This window comes from Budorcas taxicolor, chromosome 14 (assembly GCF_023091745.1).
Source record: "Budorcas taxicolor isolate Tak-1 chromosome 14, Takin1.1, whole genome shotgun sequence".
NCBI classification, from domain to species: domain Eukaryota; kingdom Metazoa; phylum Chordata; class Mammalia; order Artiodactyla; family Bovidae; genus Budorcas; species Budorcas taxicolor.
The window spans coordinates 20645749-20672882 of NC_068923.1; the positions used below are offsets into that span (position 1 = coordinate 20645749).

Below are 27134 nucleotides of genomic sequence, written 5' to 3' on the forward strand. Positions count from 1 at the left end.
AATACAGGAGACTCGGGTTTGATCCCTGACCTGGGAAGATCCCACATGCCGCGGAGCAACTAAACCGGTGCGCCACAATAAGAGAAGCCTCTGCAATGAGAAGCTTGCACACCACAGCTAGAGGGTAGCCCTTCTTCTCTGAAACCAGAGAAAAAGCCTGGCAGCAACGAAGACCCAGCCCAGCCAAAAATAAAACTGTGTGCAAAAAGAAAACAACCAACATGATATAAGATACATGCAGGAGACAGACACCCTGGAGAAGCACCAAGTTCATGAAAGCTTCTTTCCTAAAGGTAAAGACTACCAATCACAAGGGTGTATAAGAGCAGCCTGAAGCAGAAGGTGCCGAGTGATACATGAGCAGCTCAAAGCGGACACAGGCGGTGCAGCTGGCAGGCCAGAGGCTTGGAGCCTGGAGCCTGGACCCTTCCAGCATCTTTTCAGAAACCCTAAAGGGCTTTCTGGAGTAAGAAGGCCTTCTCTGCGCTCTGCACTCTATGAAAGTTTTCGAGCAGGGATCTCGTCTTCCTAGTGCATCTCACAGACCTTCTGTGTATCAGGCCTACAAGCTTTTGTTTTCTTTTAATTAAATCCCTGGGCCTTTCTGGGAAGAGTGGTGTGGTAGGAGGACAAAGCTGGTCCAGCACACGAGCAGACCTGAACAGATGGGAAGGGATGCTCCGTCAGCAGGAAACGGTCCTCAGAACAAGTCACATCAGAAATGGGTGATGCCAAGATGAACCGCTGGTGATGAGATACACACGGAAACAGAGGGGTCTGATGGGGGGCACTTCAGAGGGACAATCAAGAGCCGGAGCACCAGGCTTCCCTGGTGGTCCAGTGGATGAGAATCTGTCTACCAATGCAGGGGACGTGAGTGAGTTCGATCCCTGGTCCTGGAAGATTCCACATGCCTCGGAGCAACTAAGCCCATGAGCCACAACCGCTGGACCTGGGAGTCTCAACTACTGAAGCCACTGCAATAAGAAACCTGCACATCACAACTAGAGTGTCGTCCCTGCTCACTGCAACTGGAGAAAATCCCTTGCAGCAACGAAGACCCAGTGCAGCCACAAACACGTAAGAGAGACGTAGCCCTACCTCCGCCTCTGAGCAATCCAATCCAGCCCTTCGGACACTGCCCTCTGCAGCCTCAGTTCCCCTGGTCACTGGGCTAGTCCAGCATCTGCACATATATTTACCCACAGACCACTCTCTTAGAATGCATCGTATACAGTTAAGCCCAACAGGTCCAGCAGATAAAGGAGAAGTGGCAGTGAGGGGCGCAGAGCCCTACCTGCCCCAACCTTGTCTCCTCCCCAGACCCAATACCCCTGGAGGCAGGAAGGTCTGTGAGGAACCCAGTTTGAAACCCCTTGCACTAAATTATGGTCTTATTCCAGGCATCCTAAACTCCAAAGACCCCAAAGTCCAGATGGAAAACAAAAAAGTGACATTGGTTTGCTTTGACAAACAAATTTTGCTTTGGCAAAATCGGGGTGTCCTACCGGTTCAGTTCAGTTCAGTCACTCAGTCATGTACGACTCTTTGGGACCCCATGGACTGCAGCACGCCAGGCTTCCCTGTCCATCACCAACTCCCGGAGTTTGCTCAGACTCATGTCCATTGAGTCGGTGATGCCATCCAACCATCTCACGTCCTAGTAGCTGCTGCTGCTAAGTCACTTCAGTTGTGTCTGACTCTGTGCGACTCCATAGACGGCAGCCCACCAGGCTCCCCTGTCCCTGGGATTCTCCAGGCAAGAACACTGGAGTGGGGTGCCATTGCCTTCTCCTGTCCTAGTGGAGGAAGCCCCAAAGGAGAAGCTGTACTTCTTCCATGGGATTGACTGTTGCTGGAGTCTGGCAGACCTAGGAATGCAGTGGGCTCTGTGCTCACAGACCAGGTTTTCCCAGGGAAGCCAGATTTTTCCATGATTTTCCATGAAAAATCCAGGTTTTTCCATGAATTCATCAAAGTTTCTTTTTTTAATTAATAGACTATTTTCTAGAGCAGCTTTAGATTACAAAAAAAAAAATGCATGGAAAGTACAGGGAGTTTGCATATACTCTTCCTGATCCTCACTCCAGTTTCTTCATTTATTAACATCTTGCATTAGTGTGGTACATTGGTTGCAACTGATGAATCAATATTGATACATTAAGTGTTATACATTCTATGGATTTAAAATTTTATTTATTTATTTATTTTTGGATGCACCGAGTCTTCATTGATTGTGTGTATGTGTGGTTTTTTTTTTTTTTTTTTTTTTTGGCATGGACTTTCTCAGGTTTTCTTTAGTTTCAGCAAGCAGGGACTACTCTCTAGTTGTGGTGTTTGGACTTCTCATTGTAGTGGCTTCTCTTGTTGCAGAGTGCGGACTCAGTAGTCGTGGGACACGGCCCCAGTTGCCCCATGGCATATGGGATCTTCCCGGACCAGGGATGGAAGCCGTCTCCACTGCTTTGGCAGGCAGATTCTTATCCACTGCACCATAAGGGAAGTCCCAATTCTATGGGTTTTGACAAACGTACAGTGACATGTATCTGCCCACACAGCATCAGACAGAGTTTCTTCACTGCCCTCAAGCAGTGTTGGAGGCAGGGGATCGGGGAGACGGGGCAAGTCATCTCAGAAGTGAAAGCCATGAGAGAGAAATGGCTCCTGAAGGAAGGATGGCTTCCAGTTTCCAGTTTGGTTTCTGGTTTCAGGTTCAAGCTAGCTCAGCTTGGGACGAGCCCCTCCAAGGTCAGCGTGCCTGCCTCCTCCAGTATCCACCTTGTTCTCATGCCTTCCTCTTTCTCCCTCACTCCCACGCACTCTGCTTGCTTTGAGAGAGAAAGCGCGGTGAAAATGCCCGTGGAGATCTGGTCTATGTACTTCTTCCCGGCTGTGACTGTGGCCAGGGTTTGCCCAGAAGCAGCCAGCATAGCCATCCCCTAATAGGCCTGGCTGCCCACAGTCAAAGCCAACGATAACTGGATAATGTTTCTTAACATGGGGCTTACAGTTTACTTTTATGCTCATACAATGCTCGTATATGGAGAACCATGTTTGCATTTAAAACCCGAGGAGCAGTTGAAGAAAAGGGGGTTGGAAATCAGACAGTCCAGGGCTCAGATGACATTTCTGGTGCCTCTAACTAGCTAAATAAAAACCCTCTCTGGGCCCCAGTGTTCTCCACTGCAAAAATGAGCCCAATAATTCCTTCTCTGAGAGTTGTTAGGAAGATTGAATGTTACAGGTGGCATGCACACAGAAGTGTTCAATCCTTGTCTGCTCCTTCCTGGGAGCCGGAGACATGGATTTCAGTTCCAGCTTTGTTATCATCCAACTTTGTGACCAGGGATTAGTCATAAATCAGACATACAAGCCAACAGTTGCCCTGCTCCTATTTATTTTTAAACTTTTTATTGAAAATCTTCTTTTTTTTAAATTAAAAATTGAAGTACAGTTGCTGTATATTATGTATTACAGGTGTACAATATAGTGAGTCACAATTCTTAAAGGTTATACTCAATTTATAGTTAATTGCAAAATATTGGCTATGTTCCCTGTGTTGTACAATATATCCTTGTGTGTGTGCTCAGTTGCTCAGTCGTGTCCAATTCTTTGTGATCCCACGGACAGAAGCCCATGATGCTCCTCTGTCCGTGGAATTTTCCAAGTGAGAATTCTAGCGTGGTTGCCTTTTCCTCTTTTGGGGAATCTTCCCGACACAAGGATTGAAACTGTGTCTCCAGTCTCTCCTGCATTGGCAGGCAGTTTTTTTTTTTACCACTTTGCCACATGGGAATCCTTGTAGCTTAGTTTATACCTAATAGTTTGTATCTCTTACTTCCCTACTTCTATTTTGTGCTTCCCTCTCCCCAGTGGTAACCACTAGTTTGTTCTCTATTTCTGTGAGTTCGCTTATTTGTTATATTCACTAGTTGGTTGCATTTTTTAGATTCCACATGTAAGTGATATCATAAAGTATTTGTCTTTCTCTGACTGGTTTCACTTAGCATAATGCCCTCCAACTCAGTCTACGTTGCTGCAAATGGCAAAACTTCGTTTCTTTTTATGACTGAGTAGTATTCCATTGTGCGTATTCCATTCTGAAGGAGATCAGCCCTGGGATTTCTTTGGAAGGAATGATGCTAAAGCTGAAACTCCAGTACTTTGGCCACCTCATGCGAAGAGTTGACTCATTGGAAAAGACTCTGGGAGGGATTGAGGGCAGGAAGAGAAGGGGATGACAGAGTATGAGATGGCTGGATGGCATCACTGACTCGATGGACATGAGTCTGAGTGAACTCCAGGAGTTGGTGATGGACAGGGAGGCCTGGCGTGCTGTGATTCATGGGACACGACTGAGTCGGATATGACTGAGAGACTGAACTGAACTGATACATATATACATATATATGTTTGTGTGTGTGTGTGTATATACATATATATATATATACAGATATATAAGTTCAGTTCAATCACTCAGTTGTGTCTGACTCTTTGCAGTCCCATGGAATGCAGCATGCCAGGCTTCCCTATCTATCACCAACTCCCAGAGCTTGCTCAAACTCATGTCCATTGAGTTGGTGATGCCATCCAACTATCTCGTCCTCCGTCATCCCCTTTTCCTCCTGCCTTCAATCTTTCCAAAAATCACGGTCTTTTCTAATGAGTCAGTTCTTCACATCAAGAGGCTAAAGTATTGGAATTTCAGCTCAGTATCAGTCCTTCCAATGAATATTCCAATGAAAATATATATGTATGTATATGTATTTTTATATATGTATATATACATATGTATATATGTATATCAGTTCAGTTCAGTCGCTCAGTCATATCCGACTCAGTCGTGTCCCATGAATCACAGCACGCCAGGCCTCCCTGTCCATCACCATCTCCCGGAGTTCACTCAGACTCACGTCCATCAAGTCAGTGATGCCATCCAGCCGTCTCATCCTCGGTTGTCCCCTTCTCCTGCCCGCAATCCCTCCCAGCATCAGAGTCTTTTCCAATGAGTCAACACTTCCATTGAGGTGGCCAAAGTACTGGAGCTTCAGCTTCAGCATCATTCCTTCCAAAGAAATCCCAGGGTTGATCTCCTTCAGAATGGACTGGTTGGATCTCTTTGCAGTCCAAGGGACTCTCAAGAGTCTTCTCCAACACCACAGTTCAAAAGCATCAATTCTTCGGCGCTCAGCTTTCTTCACAGTCCAACTCTCACATCCATACATGACCACTGGAAAAACCATAGCCTTGATTAGACGGACCTTTGTTGGCAAAGTAATGTCTTTGCTTTTGAATATGCTATGTAGGTTGGTCATAACTTTTCTTCCAAGGAGTAAGCATCTTTTAATTTCATGGCTGCAATCACCATCTGCAGTGATTTTGGAGCCCAAAAAACTAAAGTCTGACACTGTTTCCACTGTTTCCCCATCTATTTCCCATGAAGTGATGGACGCCATGATCTTTGTTTTCTGAATGTTGAGCTTTAAGCCAACTTTTTCACTCTCCTCTTTCACTTTCATCAAGAGGCTTTTTAGTTCCTCTTCACTTTCTGCCATCAGGGTGGTGTCATCTGCATATCTGAGGTTATTGATATTTCTCCCAGCAATCTTGATTTCAGCTTGTGCTTCTTCCAGTCCAGCATTTCTCATGATGTACTCTGCATAGAAGTTAAATAAGCAGGGTGACAATATACAGCCTTAATGTACTCCTTTTCCTATTTGGAACTAGTCTGTTGTTCCATGTCCAGTTCTAACTGTTACTTCCTGACCTGCATATAGGTTTCTCAAGAGGCAGGTCAGGTGGTTTGGTATTCCCATCTCTTTCAGAATTTTCCACAGTTTGTTGTGATCCACACAGTCAAAGGCTTTGGCATAGTCAATAAAGCAGAAATAGATGTTTTTCTGGAACTCTCTTGCTTTTTCCATGATCCAGTGGATGTTGGCAATTTGATCTCTGGTTCCTCTGCCTTTTCTAAAACCACCTTGAACATCTGGAAGTTCACGGTTCACATATTGCTGAAGCCTGGCTTGGAGAATTTTGAGCATTACTTTACTGGCGTGTGAGATGAGTGCAATTGTGTGGTAGTTTGAGCATTCTTTGGCATTGCCTTTCTTTGGAATTGGAATGAAAACTGACCTTTTCCAGTCCTGTGGCCACTGCTGAGTTTTCCAAATTTGCTGCCATACTGAGTGCAGCACTTTCACAGCATCATCTTTCAGGATTTGAAATGGCTCAACTGGAATTCCATCACCTCCACTAGCTTTGTTCATAGTGATGCTTTCTAAAGCCCACTTGTCTTCACATTCCGGGATGTCTGGCTCTAGGTGAGTGATCACACCATCGTGATTATCTTGGTCGTGAAGATCTTTTTTGTACAGTTCTGTGTGTATTCTTGCCACCTCTTCGTAATATCTTCTCCTTCTGTTAGGTCCAGACCATTTCTGTCCTTTATCGAGCCCATCTTTGCATGAAATGTTCCCTTGGTGTCTCTAATTTTCTTGAAGAGATCTCTAGTCTTTCCCATTCTGTTGTTTTCCTCTATTTCTTTGCATATTTTCCTCTATTTTTTTGTATGTATATATGTATATATATGTACTCTTTACCATCTGAGCCACCAGGGATAATCATACCACATCTTTATTCATTCATCTGTTGGTGGACACTTAGGTTGCTTCCATATCTTGGGTATTGTAAACAATGCTGCTGTAACAATTGTGATGCATGCATCTTTTCTAGTAGGGGGAAATCCTTTTTTTTTTTTTAATTGAAACTATTTTTATTTACACTCCAAGAGTACACATATCAGGGAGTTCCCTGGTGATCTAGTGGTTGGGATTCAGCACTTTCACTGCCATGGGCCAGGTTTAATCCCTGGCTGGGGAACTGAGATCCCACGAGCCTCCCCAGCATAGCCAAAAATAAAGAAAGTACATGAACATTGCGCATAACTCTGCACACTGATGAATTTTGAAAAGCGGAAGACTGTACGTACTCAGAGCCCAGATGGGAAAAAGCATCCTGAGAGCCTCCTCATCCCCCCTTCCATAGGCGCTACCTGTAAGGGCACAACTACCGTCCTAACCTCCAACACCCTCCACAGTATTTCTGCCTGTGCTTGGACCTTATAAAACTGGCATCACAAAGAACGTGCTCTTGGGTCTGACCTATCTTGCCCAATACGATGTTTGTGAGTCATCCCAATTGTTGGATATGGCTGTGAATTGTCCATTTTTACTACTGTTTTGTAACGGTGGCATTCTAGGGCTGGCGGCCCAAATTCAGCCTTCCATCTGGTCTCATAAAGTTTTTTTTTAAAAAGCACAGCCATGCCGGTTCAGTTCTGTACATGTCTAGGGCTGCATTCTACACTGTACTACAGCAACTAGAGCTGAGAAGACCATATGGTCCACAAAGCTGGAGATGCTATCTGCCTCTTTACAAAAAGGTTTTTGACTTCTATATAGAATTCCATCACGTGAATACCCTGAAATTCATTTGCTCATTTTACTGTTAATGGGCAGTTTTGCAGTTTCCAAGTTGGGGCTCTTAAGAGTGATGTGAGAAGAACTTGTATGTCTTTTGATGAAACAAGCAGGTGTATTTCTATTGTGTCTGTTCCTGGGGGTGAACTTGTTAGATTACAGGGCAGATGTAAGTTTATCCTTGTCAAAAGCCATCAACCAGTTTTCCAAAGTGGTTGTGCCATGACTTGTCCCATGAGTAGTATCTGAGAGCTCCAGCTGCTCCATGTCCTGACCCACTGGTATTCTCTGTCTTTAACATTTTCCCTGCCCCTGTTTTGATGCTTCCCTTTATAAGTTATTTCTCAGTTTCATGGTTGGGCATTTACAGGGTTAAGAGTGTTCCCCACGTCTAGTGGTGACTGTTCCATCTTTGGACACTTTGTTCTCTTTTTCCTTACTTTCTTGTTTTTGGCCATGCCAGGCAACATGCAGGATCTTAGTTCCCTGACCTGGAATTGAACCCATGTAACCACTGAATCACCAGGGAAGTCCCTGCACTTTGTTTTCTTAAGAAGCTCTTCTTCATAGAGTCGCCTTTTGGATATTTAAAGATCAACACGCATGTCCCTACTGAATGTTGTCTTCTCCCAGGAGAGGAACGCTAAACATCTCCAGCTTCTTGAAAGTGGCTTGTAACACATGGTTTTCATGCTTTCACAATCCTGGTTGCCTGGTGAACAACAGGCTTAGCATCTCTGGGCCTCAGTTTACCCATCTGAAAATAAGGAGGTTTGATGTAAAGATTTTTAAAGTCATTTTAACCCCAACATTCCGTGTTAACCCTTAAGTTGGGAGCCCTCACAGAGATGCCCACATGTGTGTCTGAACAGGGAACTCCCATCCCCAGATACTCCTGTTAATGTTTATCTGCTGACAGTAGAAAGTGGAGACATTTATTCATTCCATTTCTCTTCCTTCTGACAAATAGACAATAGTTTCTGAGAGCCAAGGATGTCAAGGGCGAGGCAGAAGGTGCTCAGGAAGGTAAGACTGATCTAGGTTTCTCCAGGTAGACACACAGCTTCAGCTGGAGGGCAAGGTGGACTGCATACCTGGGGGACCCAGTATGGTCCATGGAATGCATTTTAAGACAGTAAGAGTCCTGGGAAATGTTGGCACTGATGAACATCACCCGAGGCTGGAAGGTGACTGGGGGGAGGGAGGAGCTGATGGTTGTCTGAGTCTGCTCCCTGGAGGAGGTGGCCTGAGTCATTGCTCCCTCTAGAGACTGGGGAATGCTGGTTTCACCCTCACTCTTCTCAGGATACATTTTGTTTGCAGCAAATGACTCCCAGGCCAGACTGCTCTTGGCTCCCTCCCTGACGTTTAGTGTCAGTGGTGTGTAAGGACCAAAGAACCAGTCAGCAAGCCTGGATAGCAGGCCTCTCTGATACTCGAATTTTGCAGAGACCAGCATAATTTAACTGACCCAAACACTGACAAAATATGAAGGCAGGGTGGAGAAAATGAAAATACGAATTAGGTTTTTGAGATATCAAATTCCATAGAGTCTCATAGGATCACTGCTTTGAATTTTTAAAAGAAAACCTAGCTGTTGTGTGTTAATTCATTTAAGCCTCACAATTTAAGCCCATGCAGTGGAGATAATCAGCCTTGTTTCTGAACGGGGAAACTGAGACACTGTTTTAGAACTTGCTCAGGGCACCAGTTTGTAAGGGTGAAGCCTAGTTGTCTTGCTTTACAGACATTGCTCTTTATCACAATCATTTAACAAGCACAGCGGCAGGGCTTCATGCTTGCAAGGAAACCTTCGCTGGCATGTCAGGACTAGAGGCTTGGCAGCTTGGCTAACTGGTGTTGGAGTGGTGAGTTGATGAGATCCCACTTCTAACTCTCCCCAGTTTTACTGATGGGCCCATGAATGGGGGTCTCAGGATCACAGAGCTCAGTAGTGTCAATTATATCATCAATAATAGAGACATAAAAAAAAAAATCACTCCACCAGGGCAAGGAAGTTCCTGGAGAGAAGCTGAGTGCTGTCACTGGGAGAAAGCAGACCAGGAGAATGAACATTCACTGTGGACTGAGTGTACCTCGCCCCAGGTCACACAGGCAACAATGGCAGAATCAATCCTGAATTCAAATCCATCTTATATCAAAACTCAAGGTTAAAAATATATCCCTTGTTTATACCAAATCCTGAATGACCAAATCTTTTCTTCTATTCTGCCGAGCACATGGTCGGCTGGTTCTTTAGAAAATAAATTACTGGGTACCCTTCTTTAAAAAGTAATTAATTTGCTTTTCTGGTCTTACCATGAGGCTTGTGGGATCTTAGTTCCCCAACCAGGTAGCAAACCCTGGACCCCTGGCATTGGAAGCACAGAGTTCTAACCACTAGACTTCGAGGGAATTTCCCTGAGTACACGTTTATGACTTTTTTCCTGTGGGTTCATGATGGAATGAGTGGATGTTGTTGTTTAGTCCTGTTGGAGGACTCTTTGTGACCCCATGGTCAGAGGAGCCTGACAGGGAAAACCCATGGGATTTTCCACAAAAGAATATTGGAGTGGGTTGCATTTCCTTCTCCAGGAAGGAGTGGTAGATTATGGTTCCATCTCTTCACTCTACCCTAAGGAGACACTCTTTGTACTGGGAATTTCTCTTCTCTTACCAAAAAGATGAGTACATTTTTCTTCTTGTTGATTCTGAGTTTGGTCACGTAACTTGCACTGGTCAGTGCGCTGGTAGAAGAGACTTGAAAAAGCACTTGACATTTCTACTTGCCCTTTTTGGTTTCTGCCATCACCATGAGCAGGGCACCCCTAGGCTAACTTGCTGTCCCAGAAGGAAACTGGAAGCCACAGGAAGCAAGAGCCGCTGTAGTCCTTAGGTCAGCAGAGTTCCCAACCAACTTGCACACACAAGCTCTCCCCAGTGTTCATTCCTTGATCCATCCTCCATCCTTCCAACCCTCTCCCTTCCTTCAATAACTGTTTACTGGGCCTCTGTGTTGGGTTTGGTACTCTTCTTGTCTCTGGCTGCTGCTGCTGCTGCTGCTAAGTCGCTTCAGTCGTGTCCAACTCTGTGCAACCCCACAAAGGGCAGCCCACCAGGCTCCTCTGTCCGCGGGATTCTCCAGGCAAGAACGCTGGAGTGGGTTGCCATTGCCTTCTCTAGTCTCTGGTAGCCCTTCTGTTTTACCCTCCTTGCTGCTGGGATCCAAGGCCACTCTTCCCTTTTTAAAATTTAATTTTTTTTTACATTGCCCAGTTACTACTGCTTGTGATTGCTTTACAGAATATTTATTACACTTATAAATCTATTAACTTTTCTTGGGTACGCTATTTAAACACAGCAGATAAACTTAAAACTTTGTGAATCCAATTTCCTTAAACATTTATCCACTGAGTCAAATTGCCCTGTTTCACTATGAGTCTAACATAACTTCTCCTGAATGCTTCAACCACCTTAACAACACAAAAGTTTTTACTGTACTCATACTTAAATTTATTTGTAAAAATCAGAACTATTGATTCGACCAATGTGTTAGCTTACAGAAGATAGGTTTTTGTAGTTCTCCAGGACTGCAAGATCAGACACAAGATAGAGCGATGATCTCTTTCCCAGGAACATAGAAATCACAGCCTCTGGGTCAATGATTGATGGATTCTTAGTGGGAACACTGAATCCTTCAAGGTGACTCAAGTAGCGGCAGGCATTTGCCGGTTGGGATGTCCTCCGACCAGGTTCAACTGCTAAGTCAACAGGACTTACAAGTAAGTTCTTGCAATCTCCATGCCCATTGAATTTTGAGTACATGATGTTTTGCCTCAGTTTACAATTAACTTGATTATGCCTCATTAGCATTCAGTATAATCAGCAGGACCATAGCTCAGCTTAATCCATCAACCATTCTGCTAGGACATCTGGCTAATTCATTAACTCACAGCATCAATTATGAACACTCCTTCCACCTGGTTATTTTGGAGGCTGCTGGTCTTGACCTGCCTTTCCTGGTTTTGGTACAGTTCTTACTCTTTCTGGAAATCTTTGACTTAAAGTTATCTGTTCTTTTCAACTTACACAGATACACTGTTTCCCAAACAGACATACTGAACGTCAAGTAAGAAACAAGAGTCCCATATACGCCAAACTTACCTGCTTACTAAAATGCTGTTTTTATACTTTCTTTGAGTTATAACTAGCTTTGTCATTACATATAATATTAACTTTTCCTTTTTGATTGCTAAGGACTCATGGCTTTTCACAGACTCAACTTATTCTTGTAAATCAGCAACTGTAGACCTAGTTACTCTTTGTTGTATCTAAGTTGTTACAACCTGACCCGAGGGACCCTCTTTCCCTTTCACCTGATTCTTTTGTTCTTTCAGCAATAGCTCAGCACTTTTGGCAGCAGCCTGGTTTTCTGGCAATAGTAAGATGTCTCAGGCCATTGGAATTTCTTTTTGCTCCCAGACGTGAACTCAGGTTCTCTGAAGGAGCCCTGGGTACTGTGAACGAAAAATGCTATTGAGATCACTATGTGTGTGCTGAGGGTACACGATGTGTGTGCTGGAGATGAGACGGCACCCTATGGCCGCTGAAAAGAAAGAACGAGAAAAGACATTGCTTCCTAAGGTCATAATTATGTTCTCAAATTGCTCAAATCGTTTGAATATTACATCTTTTTTTATATACAATTTTAAATGGATTCTTCCCTACAACGTGTCTGTTCAGATTTTTAACCCTTCACTCAGACTGTGATTACTCCAACCTCTGAATTTTAGCACTGTGCCTCCAGGTCCATTATTTTGGAGCCCCTCTTACGTATCCTTTATCAAAATCTGCATTCAAGAAAACATAAAATTATGTATACAAATTATTCTGGCTTCATGTAAATGTATGTTTGCCATATAGCTATTAGATATAATTATAAAACTATTGACAAAAATGTATTCAACTATGTTAATTTATTATTGCATAATGAAATGTCATTTCATGTAACACATTTCTGGCACAAATTCACTCCGGTGCCTGTCTTGAGAGGCTGAAGAGGCCACCAGAGGGCAAGCTGGGAGGCTCACGCCCTCTAGGAACTGTCGCTGAAGCAGGATGCTATTACTTAGACAATTTTGGGCAATTTATATTTACTTCTATTAATGTGCCTTCACTAATTGAAGGCATTCTGGAACAGTACGAAAATGGCGAGTATAAAGATGTTTACTGACTGAATACAAGCCAATCACTCAGCAGGGCCATGGGCGGAGTCATCTCTCCATTTGCAAATCTGGTCTGGTAGAAAGGGACTGTCCCTTGGTCATTTCTATATGCCTGTGGCCAGTAATGATAGGGGCTCAGTAATCCTTCTTTGAACAGAGAAGAAGGAAAATACCATGAGAATAACAGAGAAAATCATAGCTGTCCAAATCATTAATTCAGGAATATCATTCACAATCCACTATTTTTTTTTAAATTTGACTTTATTAATATTCTGAGGCAACTGGGTTTTGAGACAAATTTTAAATGGCTTCATTTCCAAAATTCATTTTGGTCACAACATCCAGGAGTAACCCATTGGCTAATCAATAACTAACATTTAAATGCTGTTGTTAGAAAGGCAACCCAGCGCAAAACCAATACTGTCAGCAACTCAGAACAACTCTAATTTCCTGACAGAAATCGATTCACAGCAAAATAGTGGTTATTGCAAATATTATCCGTCTGAAAGGGAACACTCATCCATGCAGCTTTTTGAGCAGTTCATTTGCAAATCAAAGACTGTGATGAGTTCCACTCAGCCATCTATCTTGAGACTTGGGAAGCACTGTGGGAGGCGGTGGGTGTGTTGCAATAACCCTAGGATTGCCTTGAAGTGGCCCTGTTGGGAATGGGTGGGTAGTGTAGACACATCCCACATGCGATGTGGGGAGAGTATTGGGCATGGAGAGTCCAGTTCTACACCTAGGGTCTCACTGACCTGCTGCGTGAGCTCAGAAAGCCACCTAACCTCTGCACATTTTTCTCTTCTTGAAAAGGATATTATTTGTCCAATTTAGCCCTCCTATTGTTGTGAAGATAAAAGGAAGGGGTAGGGGGATACCTCTTAAGATATATTTAATGGACTGGGTAAGTTTGGGGTCTTATAATCTTGGGTCTCTATTTCCCAAGAACAGGGTTAAGGAGCAAGACAAGTTTCCCGATAAATCAAAGCATCGTCTTCCAGCTCAATGCTCTGTGCTGCTGTTCAGTCGCCATGTCGTGGCCAATTCTTCACGACCCCATGGACTGCAGCACGCCAGGGAACTGTCCCTCACCATCTCCCAGAGTTGTGGGATGTTCGTGGGAGTTTTACTAACTGTAAAACAAGTGCCAATGAGAACCAATGTGTTCACTGAGTAACACTGCAGTAGGAGCTGGGAAACAAAGATTAAAAAAAAAATCTGCGTGGCTCCTGTGCTCAAGAAGTTCACGGTCTAGATCACTGGGAGGGGGCTGTGCAAACAGATAAATTCAGTGGGCTTGGGATGGTGCAGGCCCGAAGTGTGAGCAGGAGTGTGGGAACAGTCATGAGCTGAAAGAGAATTCCTTAAACTGAGCCGCAAGGAGGGGAGGTTATTTCAGGAAAAGGCTTACAACAAGCAAAGATTAGCACTTCAGGAGAACCAGAAAAACAAATCAGTATTTCCCAAATTTCTCACTTCAAGTTCATTTTTACATTTATTTTACCTTATCTCTGTTACCACATAAACGATTTTAAGTCGACTAATTTTAGAAAATGTAAACAAGTTGGATTTAAAAAGAAAACTTTACACGATTACTACCATAAATGAAAGACGTTATTTGCTATAAACAGAAGCTAACCTTTTAAAATAAAACCAACAGGAACTCATTAATTTAATAAATCACTGTCAGGCTGTTCCTAGTTTTGGTGGCCAAAGGGGTGACCCGGACGATATCGGGATAAATTACTGTCAGACAGTAATAAATCCTACGGAGAAAACAGAAAGTGACTTTGGAAGGTTCCTTTGGATGGGGTGGCCCGGCAGGGCCCGGTACAGTATGTCATTTGAGCAGAGATCTGAAGAAAGTGGTAGACCGAAGAGGAAAAGGAGGTCATTACAAGTCAAGCAGATGCTGCGGCTTGCAGAGAGAAGGCTGCGAGCCAGATTCGGGGAGAGGGGTAAGTGATGGGGTGGCGGGCTCACAGCCAGCCGACACTTTCTGCAATAGTCTGGAGCGCGGAGAGAAGTCAGGCGCTCGGTCGAGGGGGTTCCAGCTGCTGAATTCTATCTGTAAGACTAAATCTAAGCTGAAGCTCCAATCCTTTGGCTACTTGATGCGAAGAACTGACTCACTGGAAAAGACACTGATGCTGGGAAAGATTGAAGGCAGGAGAAGGGGACAACAGAGGATGAGATAGTTGGATGGCATCACCGACTCGATGGACAGGAGTTTGCATAAACTCCGGAGTTGGTGATGGACAGGGAGGCCTGGCGCGCTGCAGTGCACAGTCGGACACGACTGAGCGACTGAACTGAACTGACTCCTAGAGGAAAGCATCTGCAAACAGTGCAACCTTGGAAAGAGAGAGCGAGGGCGGCTGTGACCGCCCCGATTGATAAATTAGTAAATAAATGAAAGCCAAGAAAAGTCGTATCGCTGCGAACTGGGACAAGAGAGCTGAAACTCTCCTTCGTCCAGCCCGGTGCGGTCCAAGGATGGGGGTGACAGGCAGACGCCGGCTCCGGGCAGAGCAGGGCAGACTTGCGCTCCTGCAATCCTCACTCCCGGCCTCCGGTGAGCCCCCTTTCGGGAAAGGCTCAAAACGCGGAGCCGGCATATCCGCGGAACCGGATAGCGAAGCCAGGACACCGAGTCGGCGCACGCGCAGTAGCCCGGCCCGCCCGGCCGCTCTTGCCGCTTGGGGGGAGGGTCATCCGAGCCTGACGTCCGCGACGCCGACGTCAGCGCCCCGGGAAGAGGAGGGCGAAGACTCCATCCGCCATGTTGGATGCCGCAGATTCGCCATAACCGCGCCGGCTCTTTTCTTAAAAAAATAAAAATAAAAAGCGAAGCATCAGTGGGGCGCCCCGCCTTCTCGGTCGGCGCGGGAGGGGGCCCGGAAGAGCCCGACGCTTTTTTTTCCCTCCGCGGCGGGGGCGTTGCCATGGAGACGCGGGCGGCAGGTGAGCCGGGCTGGGGGTTGGGGTGGGGATAGGGTGGGGGTGGGGCGCGGCGCGGCGCGCGGGAAGCCGTTGCGAGCTCGGAGTCGGGAAGGAGCGCGCGGGCCGCTGGGCGGCGGAGGGATTCGCGGCCCCGGGCGGAGAGCGGACGTAGCGGCGTCCTTCGACAGCACGTTCGGTCGCTGGCAGTATCCCGCCGCCTCGGGTTTTTATTGAGAAAAAAAGTAACGAGGATGCTCCGGAAGAACGAGCGAGGGAAGGCAGTGCGCGCGCGCGCGCGCGTGCGCGGGGCCGTTTCCAGGGCAACGGGTGGGGCCGGGGTGCGCGCCAGCGACCGAGCGCAGGCGTGCCGGCGGGCGGGCTGTTCGAATCCCCGCGCCGCCGACTCTTTGGCCGCTCCTCCTCCTTCTTGCCTGCCCTCAGTTTCCTTCTCCGTGAATTGGGTAGCTCCTTCAGACCCACGTTCCTTGGGCAGGATGTGTTGAGGGACAGGGTTCCACCGAGCTGCTGAAGGAAAGTTTCTTTGTGTCCTGAAGAGGGAGCGATAAACGCCAGAGATTATTAGCGTTCTGACTGCCGGTAACCCTGTAACATTCTGTGATAAACTGTAATTTATCCTCTACCTGCCGCCTAGCCCTGCGGGCCCCTTGGTCCTCACCCGTTAAAGTTAAACTGAAATGCCACCTCCTCCAGGCAGCCATCCGTCTCTGGCTTCCGGGCGAGGGGGAAGCAGCCTTTCTGCCCCTGGACGCAAGAGCAGGATGGATCTTCTGAACACCTGGCTGGAGCCGCTTGACACTGAGCTTGGGGCTCTTTCCTGCGTGGTTAACAAGAAGCGTCTGCACTGGGGCACTGACCTCGCGCTTCCTGCCTCTCCGTTTCTACCAACAGTTCTAATTTGTATGTCGTTTACTGACGAGGAACAAAAGTTCGGAGAGGTCAACTTCATACAGTTTGGAAATGGCAGAACTGAGGCTTTAAAAATCAACTTCCTCCAGCTTGGGATGAAATCCAGACTTCGGGGTGGCTGTACGGCTTGTACTTCTGGCTCCTGGAGGTTCAAGTGCCTGGCCTCCAGTGGCTGCTGTAGGGTACCTTTATCGAAGGGAAGAGTGAATGCCTGGCTGCACTGTCCACCTCCTGCCCCTTCCAGCCTGGTTCCATGGCAGAGCCCAGTGACTTCAGAAATATTGGTATAAGCTTGGTGTCATATGGTGACTCAGACTGGAAAGAATCTGCCTACAGTGCAGAAGACCCGGGTTCGATCCCTGGGTCGGGAAGATCCCCTGGAGAAGGGAATGGCAACCCACTCCAGTATTCTTGCCTGGAAAATCCCATGGACAGAGGATCCTGGTGGGCTACAGTACGTGGGGTCCCTAATAGTTGGACATGACTAAGCAATTAACAGTGTCGTAGGGTTTACCCTCAACAACAGCCCCTCCAGCATCAACTTCTGAGCCTATAACCATATTGAAGCAGTTACACTGAGTGTCCGCCGTACTGAGGGTTGCAGAAGGCATTTGAGCTTATGTATGGTATTTGGTGCCCAGACGCCAGGGGCACATTTCATGGATTCTTCAGTTGAAGCATTGGTGATACTACTCTCTACATGCCAGGCAGGGATGAGTAAAGAGCCCTTGGACCCTTGGTCCTGCCCTCATACCACTGTGTCAGATTCCGACAAGGAGAGCCAGTACAGTAAAGTAAGTGTGTGTGTGTGTGTGTGTGTGTGTGTGTGTGTGTGTGTGAATGTGACGACGGAGCAGACCCAGATCCTCAGGAGAGCCAGTACAGTAAAGTGTGTGTGTGTGTGTGTGTGTGTGTGAATGTGATGACGGAGCAGACCCAGATCCTTAGGAGCTGTGAACTATGCCAGGCATGCTTTCTGACAATAATGATGTTACCGAATCCAAAACCCGTACTGCTTGCCACACGATGCGTCAATAAATGAATCAATAGATGAACTGCTGGGCAAGGAACAATGAGTTTATTTGGAAAGCCAGCAGCTGGAGAAGATGATGGACCAGTGTCCCAAAGCACAATTGTACCTGAGTTAGAATTCAGCCTTCTTTTATAATAAAAGGGGAGAGGGGGAGTGGTTGGTTGGTGCACTTCTTGGTGTCTGAATCCTTAGTTCTTGCACCCGTGCTCCTAGGTCTGGTTACAATGTTCTATAAACCTCCAAGACAAATGTTATTCTCTGTTCTGCAAGTTTTTATCTGTACGAATGGAAAAGTGTTGTACTTTAAAGGTCAGAGCCTTGAGAAGGGGCCGTTCTGTGTATTTCAGGCTGTAGGCAATGTTTCTCAACTGGTAGCAAAAGCAATAGAATATAAAGGTTAAAGTATTAGAAACAGATCCTATGTGGAGTCAGACTTGATCTTCCCTACTGAACTGTCTTTGTTTGGTGCTTCCCTTCTCCCAAGTATAGATACATGGCGTGTACCACCCACTTTTCTTCTGGAGTTTACCTAACAGTTTCTAAAAACAATCCTGGACATTGTTGTAGTTGCCTTGAATTTTCAGCTGTAAGTGACAGAGATCATGTTTTAGAATTTATTGCTGTTAACTTGCCATCTCTAATTCCTGAAAAGAGTCTCCTGCTCTGCTTGGTTGTTGGGTCACAGCAGGAGAGTCAGTACAGTAAATGATAAGGTGGAGTCACATCTGGTCTCTAAGGTGCAGCTTCTAGGTGGTGAGCCCGCCGTGATGGTCACTGCCTTGAAATGGAGATCTGCCTGCTACCACACTGCTCCCTTCTCAGTCCATTCACCTTGTAGAACAATGATTCCTGTGTTACCTTGCAGTTTACCTAACAACTTTTCAAAGACAGCTATCCTTCAGTAGAATTAAGTTTCTGCCTAAGGCAAGGGCAGTCAGGAATTAGATATATTAAAAAGACTCCCGTAATTGCATTTCCTTTTATAGACAGTTTCATGCAGGCTGCTTCTGCAAACCTCCCCAGTGAGAAGAGCTGGTTTAATTATGTAGAAGGGATTTAGCCTGGAGTTGTTTTCTTTTTGTTCTCAACTGTTTATCCTGTTAAACTTTCACTGTCTTTGCAATTCCTCAAGGGCAGGTATCAACTTTAAGGGCTGGATCAGCCTGGAGGGTAGAATGAACACGTGCTCTGGGGCCTGGGATCTGCTCTCACCAGATTCCTGACCTGAGGGGAGTCATGTAACTCTTGGGAATCTGCAGGAGACTCACTCCTGCCCACTGCCCGGGCCGGTGCCCTGGAGGCTGGTGGTCCTGCTCTTCATTGCTTTCATCCAGACCCAGTCTGTCTGCCCTGCAGCCTAGTGCTTTGTCACCTACTTGCTTCTTGAAAACATTTGTGGTTGGAAAAGTGTGACAGATGTTGACTGATTTTTTTTTTAAGAAAAAAAATCTGAAAGTGAAGCAGATAGTCATATTAAAAACTTAGTACAGGTTTGAAGTTACAGTTTTTTGTTTTTGTTTTTAAGTGGAGTCACCTTAAAAAAATTTATTTCCCTTTGTTTGACTGTGCTGGGTCTTAGCTGTGGCATGTGCAATTTTCAGTCTTCCCTGTGGCACGTGGGCTCTTTGTGGCATGTGAGATCTAGTTCCTTGACCAGAGCTCCGACCTGGGCCTCTGCTGGGAGCACAGCTTATAAGCAGATTACAGGGGCTTCCCCGATAGCTCAGTTGGTAAAGAATCCACCTGCAATGCAGGAGACCTCAGTTTGATTCCTGGGTTGGCAAGATCCGCTGGAGAAGGGATAGGCTACCCCCTCCAGTATTCCTGGGCTTCCATTGTGGCTCATCTGGTAAAGATTCCGCCTGTAGTGCGGGAGACCTGGGTTTGATCCCTGGGATGGGAAGATCCCCTGGAGAAGGGAAAGGCTATCCACTCCAGTATCCTGGCCTGGAGAATTCCGTGTACTAGGTCACAAAGAGTTGAACACGACTGAGCGACTTTCACAAGCAGATTATGCTTGGCATATTAATAGAAAAAAAAAATGGGGTTACAGACTTTTCTGCTTCTAAATCATGTAACAAATGGAGCTGCAAATTGCTTAACTCTGGAAGCTGGCACCTTTGTGTCCCCGCTGGGTCAGGACCAAGGCAGGATGGAAGGGTGGGCACCAGCTTCAGAGGCAGCTGCTGGGCTTGTTGGGGTGTAGGGGGTTGAGGGGACCAGATCAATTATGGCATCTGGAGCCAAGGAGCAGGGGGTTTGGGGAGTAGCCTTCTGGAAAATGGGGGTCTTGGATGTCCTGGCAATTTGGAGGGCTTGTTAAGTCAGCCCCAGGACTCCCTGTAGGGCTCTGGCTGGCTTCCTTTCTGTTGAATGTTTTCTTCCCATCTCTGCCAGCAGGCCTCTTCTTCAGGGGCCACCACCACTGCCTTGCTCTGTAGGGTCCACCCTCCCTCCCTCTCTCCTTCCCTCCCTTCTTTCTTCTAAGCAGCTTTCCTGGTTCACCCAAATGTTTGTGCGAAACTTTGTGCAGGGAAGCAAGAATGCAGAGTCGGATGTGATTCACTGACTCCTCTTGAGGGTCTCATGCAGTCCCAGCAGTGGAAAACAGATCGTTTGGGAGATGATACCAGGCATCATGATGGAACTAAGCCCCGAGAATTGAGGGCTTGAGGGGTGGGGTGCAGCTGCCCCTAGCCCAGCCACTCAGTCACCTTGGTCCTTATGATGAAAAAATATGTGGGTCCATTTCTGAGCTCTTACGTCTTTTCCATTGATCTGTTTGTTTATCCTTCATCTGCATCGCACTGTCTGAATTACTGTAGCTTTCTAGTCATTTTTGAGCTTATAAAGAATAAACAGGAGGGGCAGAAATGCAGGCAGGAGCCAGACTTGGTGTTAGGTGCTGTTGTGGTGCAGCGGTGGCCGTGGGAATGGAGGTTGGGGCAGGTTTAGAGACATGGGACAGAGGAAAGCCCTGTGGGACTGGTGGCCGATCGGGCTTTAACTTAGAGACCAGCCAGTCTTCGTCTGTGTTTGTTTTTAGGGGAAAGAGCAGTGGTGAACCGAACCGGCACGGGGACACGAGAGTTTGCAGGCTCCATACACACGGCCAGGGTCCATAATTTTCAGGAGGGCCACGTGGCCACACTTCCATTCACTGGGCAGGAGTCAGAGGACCAGCAAAGTTGCGGGTTTTGGGGTTCTGGGTTGGCCAGCGGCTGGCCCACCCTGAGCTGCTCCTTCTCCCCCAGCCCTGGATCTTGGATGTTTCTCTAGGAAGCAGGAGCTGAATGCCTTGGTTAACATTCTTCTCGGGTTCTAAGGTGAACATTCTCGAAATGTTCAGGTCCTTCTGACAACGGAAATGCAGCATTTCTATTTAGAAATAAATATGTTTGTTAACCTCATTGATCTCTTTAGGCTTTTTTTTTCTCTTTAAGCTTTTAACTGATTTTGAATTAAGTGATATTGATGGTTTTGGAGTTTATAATCTTTTAGAGGAGACAGAGGTTAAATAAATAAACACACCACCAAATACATGATTACGAATTAGGGAAATTGCTTCAAAGTGGAGGGTGGTGGGGGAGTGGGCAAGAGAAAGTAATGGAGACCTAATTTGTATTGAAGGGGGTTTCAGAAAAGTCTCTCTAAGAAACTGAGGTTAAAGCTAAACCTAGGTTCTGGATTTTTTTTTTTTTTTTTAAAGTTTGATGATCAGAAAGCAGCCCTCTCCACTTTGCAGAATATTTTTTACAATTAAAATTTTTTTAATATTGGACTATAGTTGATTTACAATATTGTGTTAGTTTTAGGTATACAGCAACGTGATTTAGTTGTACATGTGTCTATTTTCCTTAAAAGTCTTTTTCCACTTAGGTTATTACAGAATACTGAGCAGAGTTCCCTGTGCTATAGAGTAGGTTCTTGTTTGGCTATCTGTTTTAAACATAGTGGTGTGTACATGTCAATCCCAAACTCCCAATTTATTCCCTTCCCCCAGTCTTTCTCCTTTAGTAACCATAAGGTGGTTCGCTAGGTCTGTAAGTCTGTTTTGTAAATAAGTTCGTGTGTATTTTTTTCCCCCCTGCATCACTATCATATGATATTTGTCTTTTTCTGTCTGACTTACCTCACTTGGTGTGATCATCTCCAGAATTTCAGGCAGCTCAGAACTAGCTCGCGGCCCGAGTTCTCCTTTGCCCTCTGTCGCCGCCTAGGGGTCATGTGTGGGAAAGGACCTGCTGCAGGCGCTCAGGAGATACCTTTTGTCTTCAGAGGTGGTAGCCGCCAGTGCGGATGTCAGGCACGACTGAGGGACTGGGATGCTGGGCCTACAGGGGACGAGACCCAGGGGCCACTGGGTAGCCTGATCAGATGCAGTGGGAGGGGCTGGTCTTGCCAGGATCACCCCGAGGCTGCACTGGCAGGAGCCGGATCAGGGAGAAGGACGGGCTGCCGACCGGGCTGCCGACCTTCTAAAGTTCCGTGCCTCGTAAACAGAGTGGTTGTAGTCGTTCAGTCGCTCAGTCGTGTCTGACTCTTTGCGACCCCATGGGCTGCATCACACCAGGCTTCCCAGTCCTTCACCATCTCCCAGAGTTTACTCAAACTCATGTCCATTGAGTCGGTGATGCCATCCAACCATCTCATCCTCTGTCCTCCCCTTCTCCTCCTGCCTTCAATCTTTACCAGCATCAGTGTCTTTTCCAATGAGTCAGCTCTTCACATCAGGTGGCCACAGTATTGGAGCTTCACCTTCGGCATCAGTCCTCCCAATGAATATTCAGGTTTGATTTCCTTTAGGATAGACTGGTTGGATCTTCTTGCTGTCCAAGGGACTCTCAAGAGTCTTCTCCAGCACCACAGTTTGAAGGCATCAGTTCTTTGGCGCTCAGCTTTCTTTATCGTCCGTCTCTCACATCTGTACGTGACCACTGGAAAAACCATGGCTTTGACTAGATGGACCTTTGTTGGCAAAGTAATGCTTTTTAATATGCTGTCTAGGTTGGTCATTGCTTTTCTTCTGAGGAGCACATGTCTTTTAATTTCATGGCTACAGACACCACATGCAGTGATTTTGGAGCCCAAGAAAAGAAAGTCTGCCACTGTTTCCCCCGTGTCCCCGTCTGTTTGCGGTGCAGTGGCGGGATGGGAGAGAGGGAGGTTAGCTGCCCAGCTAATAAGGGGGTGCAGGGCACTGGCGGCAAGGCTGGACTCTGTCCCTTCTAAAGCAGGAGTCTGTGAATTTGGGCCACTAACAAAACCACAGTCGCTTTAAATTGTTTTCATGAACAAAATAGAATTATTTATTTATGTTTCTGGAGTATGTATCTTACTCATTTAAAAATGTGCTTAGTATACATGGTATGTGGTACATCTTAGGCATTCATTAAATATTGAATTGTGTGGCTAAGTTGAAAATGTCTTTTTTCCCCAGTATTAAACTGAATGACCCAGGTATGTGGAGAGTACACATGATGCTTACTTCCTGTGTTAGTTACCAGGAAGAAAGGACCAGGTGATTCTGGTGACCTGGAGCTGGGTGGCTGGTGGGGTTTGGAAAATTCTTTTCCCTGTGGCTCTTGCTTAACTTTAAAGCTCTGCTGTGGAATTTGAACAGACCTTAGACCCATCTGAGTATTAGAGGGCAGTTCGTTCTTCTGGAATTAATTGTCGAGTTCAAAATGCTTGGTAACTGAGACCAGTCACAGGCTTTCGTGATAAGTAGAGCAGGTATTTCAAATTTGCTATTGAATTTGTGTGTTTCCCACAGTCCCTGTCTGGCTGTTATTTTATCTCCTTTGATTATGACCTCAGGCGCCCAGAGCAGCCAGCCAGTTTCTAGATGATAATAAATGAAAAGGTCCCTGTCTTCAGCCTCTTTGTTTTTTTTCACTGGAGGCTGGTTGCTTTACAGTGTTGCTGGTTTCTGCTGTCCAGCAGTGTGATTCAGTCGTAAGCATACACGCCCATGCCGCCGCTCCCGGCCGTCCCAGAGTGCGGGCTCAGCTCCCTGCTGGGGTCTGTGTGTCAATGCTCCTTTCTCGGCTCATCCCACCTCTCCTTCCCCTGCTGTGTCCGTAACTACCTGTTTCTTAACAGCGTGGACAGGAGTTCTGGTCAACATGATCTAAGCTTCCTAATTCCTTGTCTCCATTTTCCTAAGTCTGTGGGTCCCCAAAGATTTTGGGGTGCTGGAGGCCCTCTCCTGTGCCACTGGCTGCCAGGGAGTGGGCTCTGTAAACCACATTTCTCTAATCTGGAGTGAAAAAGCTGCCGGTGTCCTGGAGAGAACGTGAAGGCTAGATTTGTGTTCTAGTCCAAACTGTCACGTGTTTAAGTGGAAAATACACACCAGGCTGTGAATACTTAGTGCAGCAGCCACAATAAAAAAAGAATATGGAACTCTCTCATCCTTTTCTAATCTCATGGATTACAAGGGAAAGAATAATATTTGGATATACTGGGGTAACAAAGCGTAGTATTAGAATTAATTTTCCTTGTTTCATTTTAATGCGGCTGCTTGAAAAATTTGAAATCACACCAGTGGTCCTGTTTCTGTGGACGGCGCTGGCCTGGCCGGGGCCGTTGGGCCTCTTGAGCCCTGGTGGTCTAAGTGGTAGCCCTCGCAGAGCCGCACGTGTGTGTGTTTCTCCGCGAGAGGCAGTGTCCGTGGGCAGGAGCCTAGGCCGGCCATTGGCACGTCCGGGAACAGTGTGTGTGCTGAGTCACGTCCCCCTGCCGGGTGGGTTGTGTGTGCAAGCCCGTCTCACCTGCCCGCCCCAGTTCTGCTCTGCACCTGTGTCACATGGGGCAGCCCTTTGCCTGGTGTTCCCTCCGCGTGATTGACCCCTGCCCCCCACCGTCCTCATGAGGTCGGCAGGGCAGCTGCAGTGGTCTCCGTGGGTTTCCAGCCACGGACATGTGGGTTCGTCAAGGGAGAGGCCCTTCTAGCCACACAGAAGTAGCCACGGTGGGGTCTGAGCCCAAAGCCTCTGTCCCAAGGCCCAGTGCCAAAGCCGGGGCCAGGCGGCCCATCACCTTCCAAAGTTAAGACTGACGGTGCCCACCCCCACCCCCCCACCCCCCCCACGCACACACAAAGGAACCTAAATAAACTAAAACAACAAAACCCCCGGACCAGAAACTCAGAGGCCTGGTGGGGGAGCCTACAGAAACACTAAGATGGGCGAGCACTTTGCACACCTTGTTTATCCCATGGAAATGGCCCTGGAGATGTGGTGGTTGGCCTGGGAGTTCCGGGGCCACCTGGGTGACTTGTGTAAGGGAAGTGGTGATGTCAGGGGTCCCCATGGGGGCTCCTACCTCCTTGGAGCCTCCCCCACATCTGCTGGGGCGGGCATAGCGCTGCCACTTAGAGAACTGGGTGATGGGGACGCGGTTCCTGTTTACATCAAATTATTTGTGGTGCTTTCCCACAGAAAGGGCCCCAGGGCTGCTCTTCAGCTGTGATTATGGTAAATGTGAGTAGACTCTATTGCCCAGGGCTCTCAATTTGAGAGTGCTTAAAAATAACTTAAAAAAAATTATGCCAAGTTTCAACGTGGAAGAAATGCGTATGCATAAAATTATAATGCCACTGTTTGGCCCAGGCTTAATTATAGCTGATACTGAGCATTTCTCATTTTATTTCGTTAATCCAGTTTCAACAAAGAAACACCCAGGGGCTTTCTCCTTTGCGTCTAATAGAAATGTTAACTTTGTGGGCTATGGAAGTTGGCGTGCTCATCAGCATTTCATGAGCTGCATGGTAATAATACCACAAATGAGGGCATGCATTTATCGGAACTTCCACCCACTGAGTCTCAGAGCTGGGGGGCGGGGATCTTGGGGGGTGGAGGTGGCAGGCGGGAGGGCAGGTGCCTTTTGGGCCCCTCCAGGCGTGGGAGCAGCGGGCGCTGGCTAGGGCTGCCGGCACACCCTGGGTTCCGTCCAGGTGGCTCTGTCTGTCTCTCTGTAAATTAGCCTCTGAGTGAAGTTCCGTTCTAAGCCATTCGAAGGCCACTTCTCATTGGGGCCTCGAGAGGCTCAGAGACTTAGGCAGACTCCCCCGCCACCGTGGAGGTGGGGAGCGGGGGACCCAGGTCCTGACTCAGGTGGGCGCCCTTCCTGTTGCTTCGGTTGCGGCGGTGCCTCGGAAGGGTCGGTCAGCGAGCTGGGAGCGCCCTGCCGCTCCAGCAGACGCCCAGCAGGTGTGGGCATGGAGGCCCAGGAGGCCGGGACCGCGTGCCGAGGCGCAGGGCTGCGGGGCCCAGGGGGGTTCACGGCCAGGTCTGGGCCTCTCAGCTCATTGTGTGCTCACCCGCCGTTGGTGACCTTGGAGTCCCCTCCCTGGGCTCAGTTTACTTGTTTACAAGTGGGGAGAGCTGCCCCTCCCTCACTGGGTTAATGTGAAAATGAAGTGGGTGGCGGACCAAGGATGGCATCTGGTGGAGTTAGGACTCGGGGAATGTTCGCTGTATTTTCATGAGGGTCTGTCTACCCCGTCTTGGGAATGGCTTCATCCCAGGAATGGGGGGCGTAGTGCTCAGACTGGCCACCAGAGGGTGCTGCTGGCGCGTGTATGATTCGCACTCTGGCCGGAAGGCCCTGGGTTTACTCTGTGTGCTGGTAATCGTGGTGTGTTTTTTTTGCCAAGGAAAGCTGGTCCACTGTATGCGGTGGTTCTCTGTTCCCTGCTTCCGACCTGCTGCCAAGCTGTGTGGAGGCATGTTTATTAAATGTGTGTTCTGGTGGGTTGGTGGCCCTGCATCTGGCATTCTCATTTCCCAGCTTACTGCTCCCTGAAGGGCGTTGCTGTTGTAAATTGCACAAAATAAACACACAGAGTAAAGTTCCCTTTTTGGTGTAGCTCCTCTTAGTTGTGATTACTTGTTAGAAATGTCTCTGTAGCCACGAAGCTGGGTATAGGGTGGGGCCCAAGGCTTCTTGTGTTCCTCACAGGGTCCCGCTGGCCCGGACGTGTGTTTCTACCTGAGTTTTTTAAGTTCGTTAGACGTGGACTGAGTAGTTTTGAAAACATGTAGGCCTGAACTTGGTCTGCCGGGCAGGTTACAGCTGCTTCGTCTGCAACATGGAGAGTAATGCCTTTGTGGCCAGCTCGTCAGGGCCGCTGTGTACAGCTGTGCAGGTTGCGCACTGCACGAGGGTAGCATATCTGAGGGCGTCACTTCACACCATGGATTCGTCTATTCATTATGACAGTTCTCTGCAAGTGGTTGTCAAGTATCTTGTTCTCACAGAATCAATATGTTATAACCACTTTCTGACAGGGGGAGCGAATGTCTTTAGGAAATGGCGCCCTTTTTTCTTTCTCACAGAGGTGCCTAGCGGGCTGGCAGCCACCCTGCTCCTCAGGATGAGAGGTGACAGGGAGTGTGGCCCTCAGGGAAGGTTTGTCACTTCCCTTGAAAGCAGAGTTTGAAGTGCTCTCATGGAGGTGAGCCCAGAGGCAGGGCCCCCAGGCAAGTGTGTTTGCTGGGGGTGCCAAGTGGGGGT

The 27134-nt window shown here is 47.3% G+C and overlaps 1 protein-coding gene across 3 annotated transcripts in view; it reads left to right on the forward strand.

Moving 5' to 3' along the window:
* The first annotated feature begins 15498 nt into the window (after positions 1 to 15498).
* Positions 15499 to 27134, forward strand: part of ZFAT (zinc finger and AT-hook domain containing) — a 158251-nt gene continuing 146615 nt past the window's right edge. The window contains exon 1 of one of the 3 annotated variants that reach the window (XM_052651527.1): positions 15499 to 15673. In XM_052651527.1, coding sequence (XP_052507487.1) covers positions 15499 to 15673 — 175 coding nt within the window. Of the gene's footprint in view, positions 15674 to 17329; positions 17374 to 27134 lie in introns of those variants that run through there. The other 2 variants (XM_052651529.1, XM_052651528.1) reach the window with 2 other exon arrangements.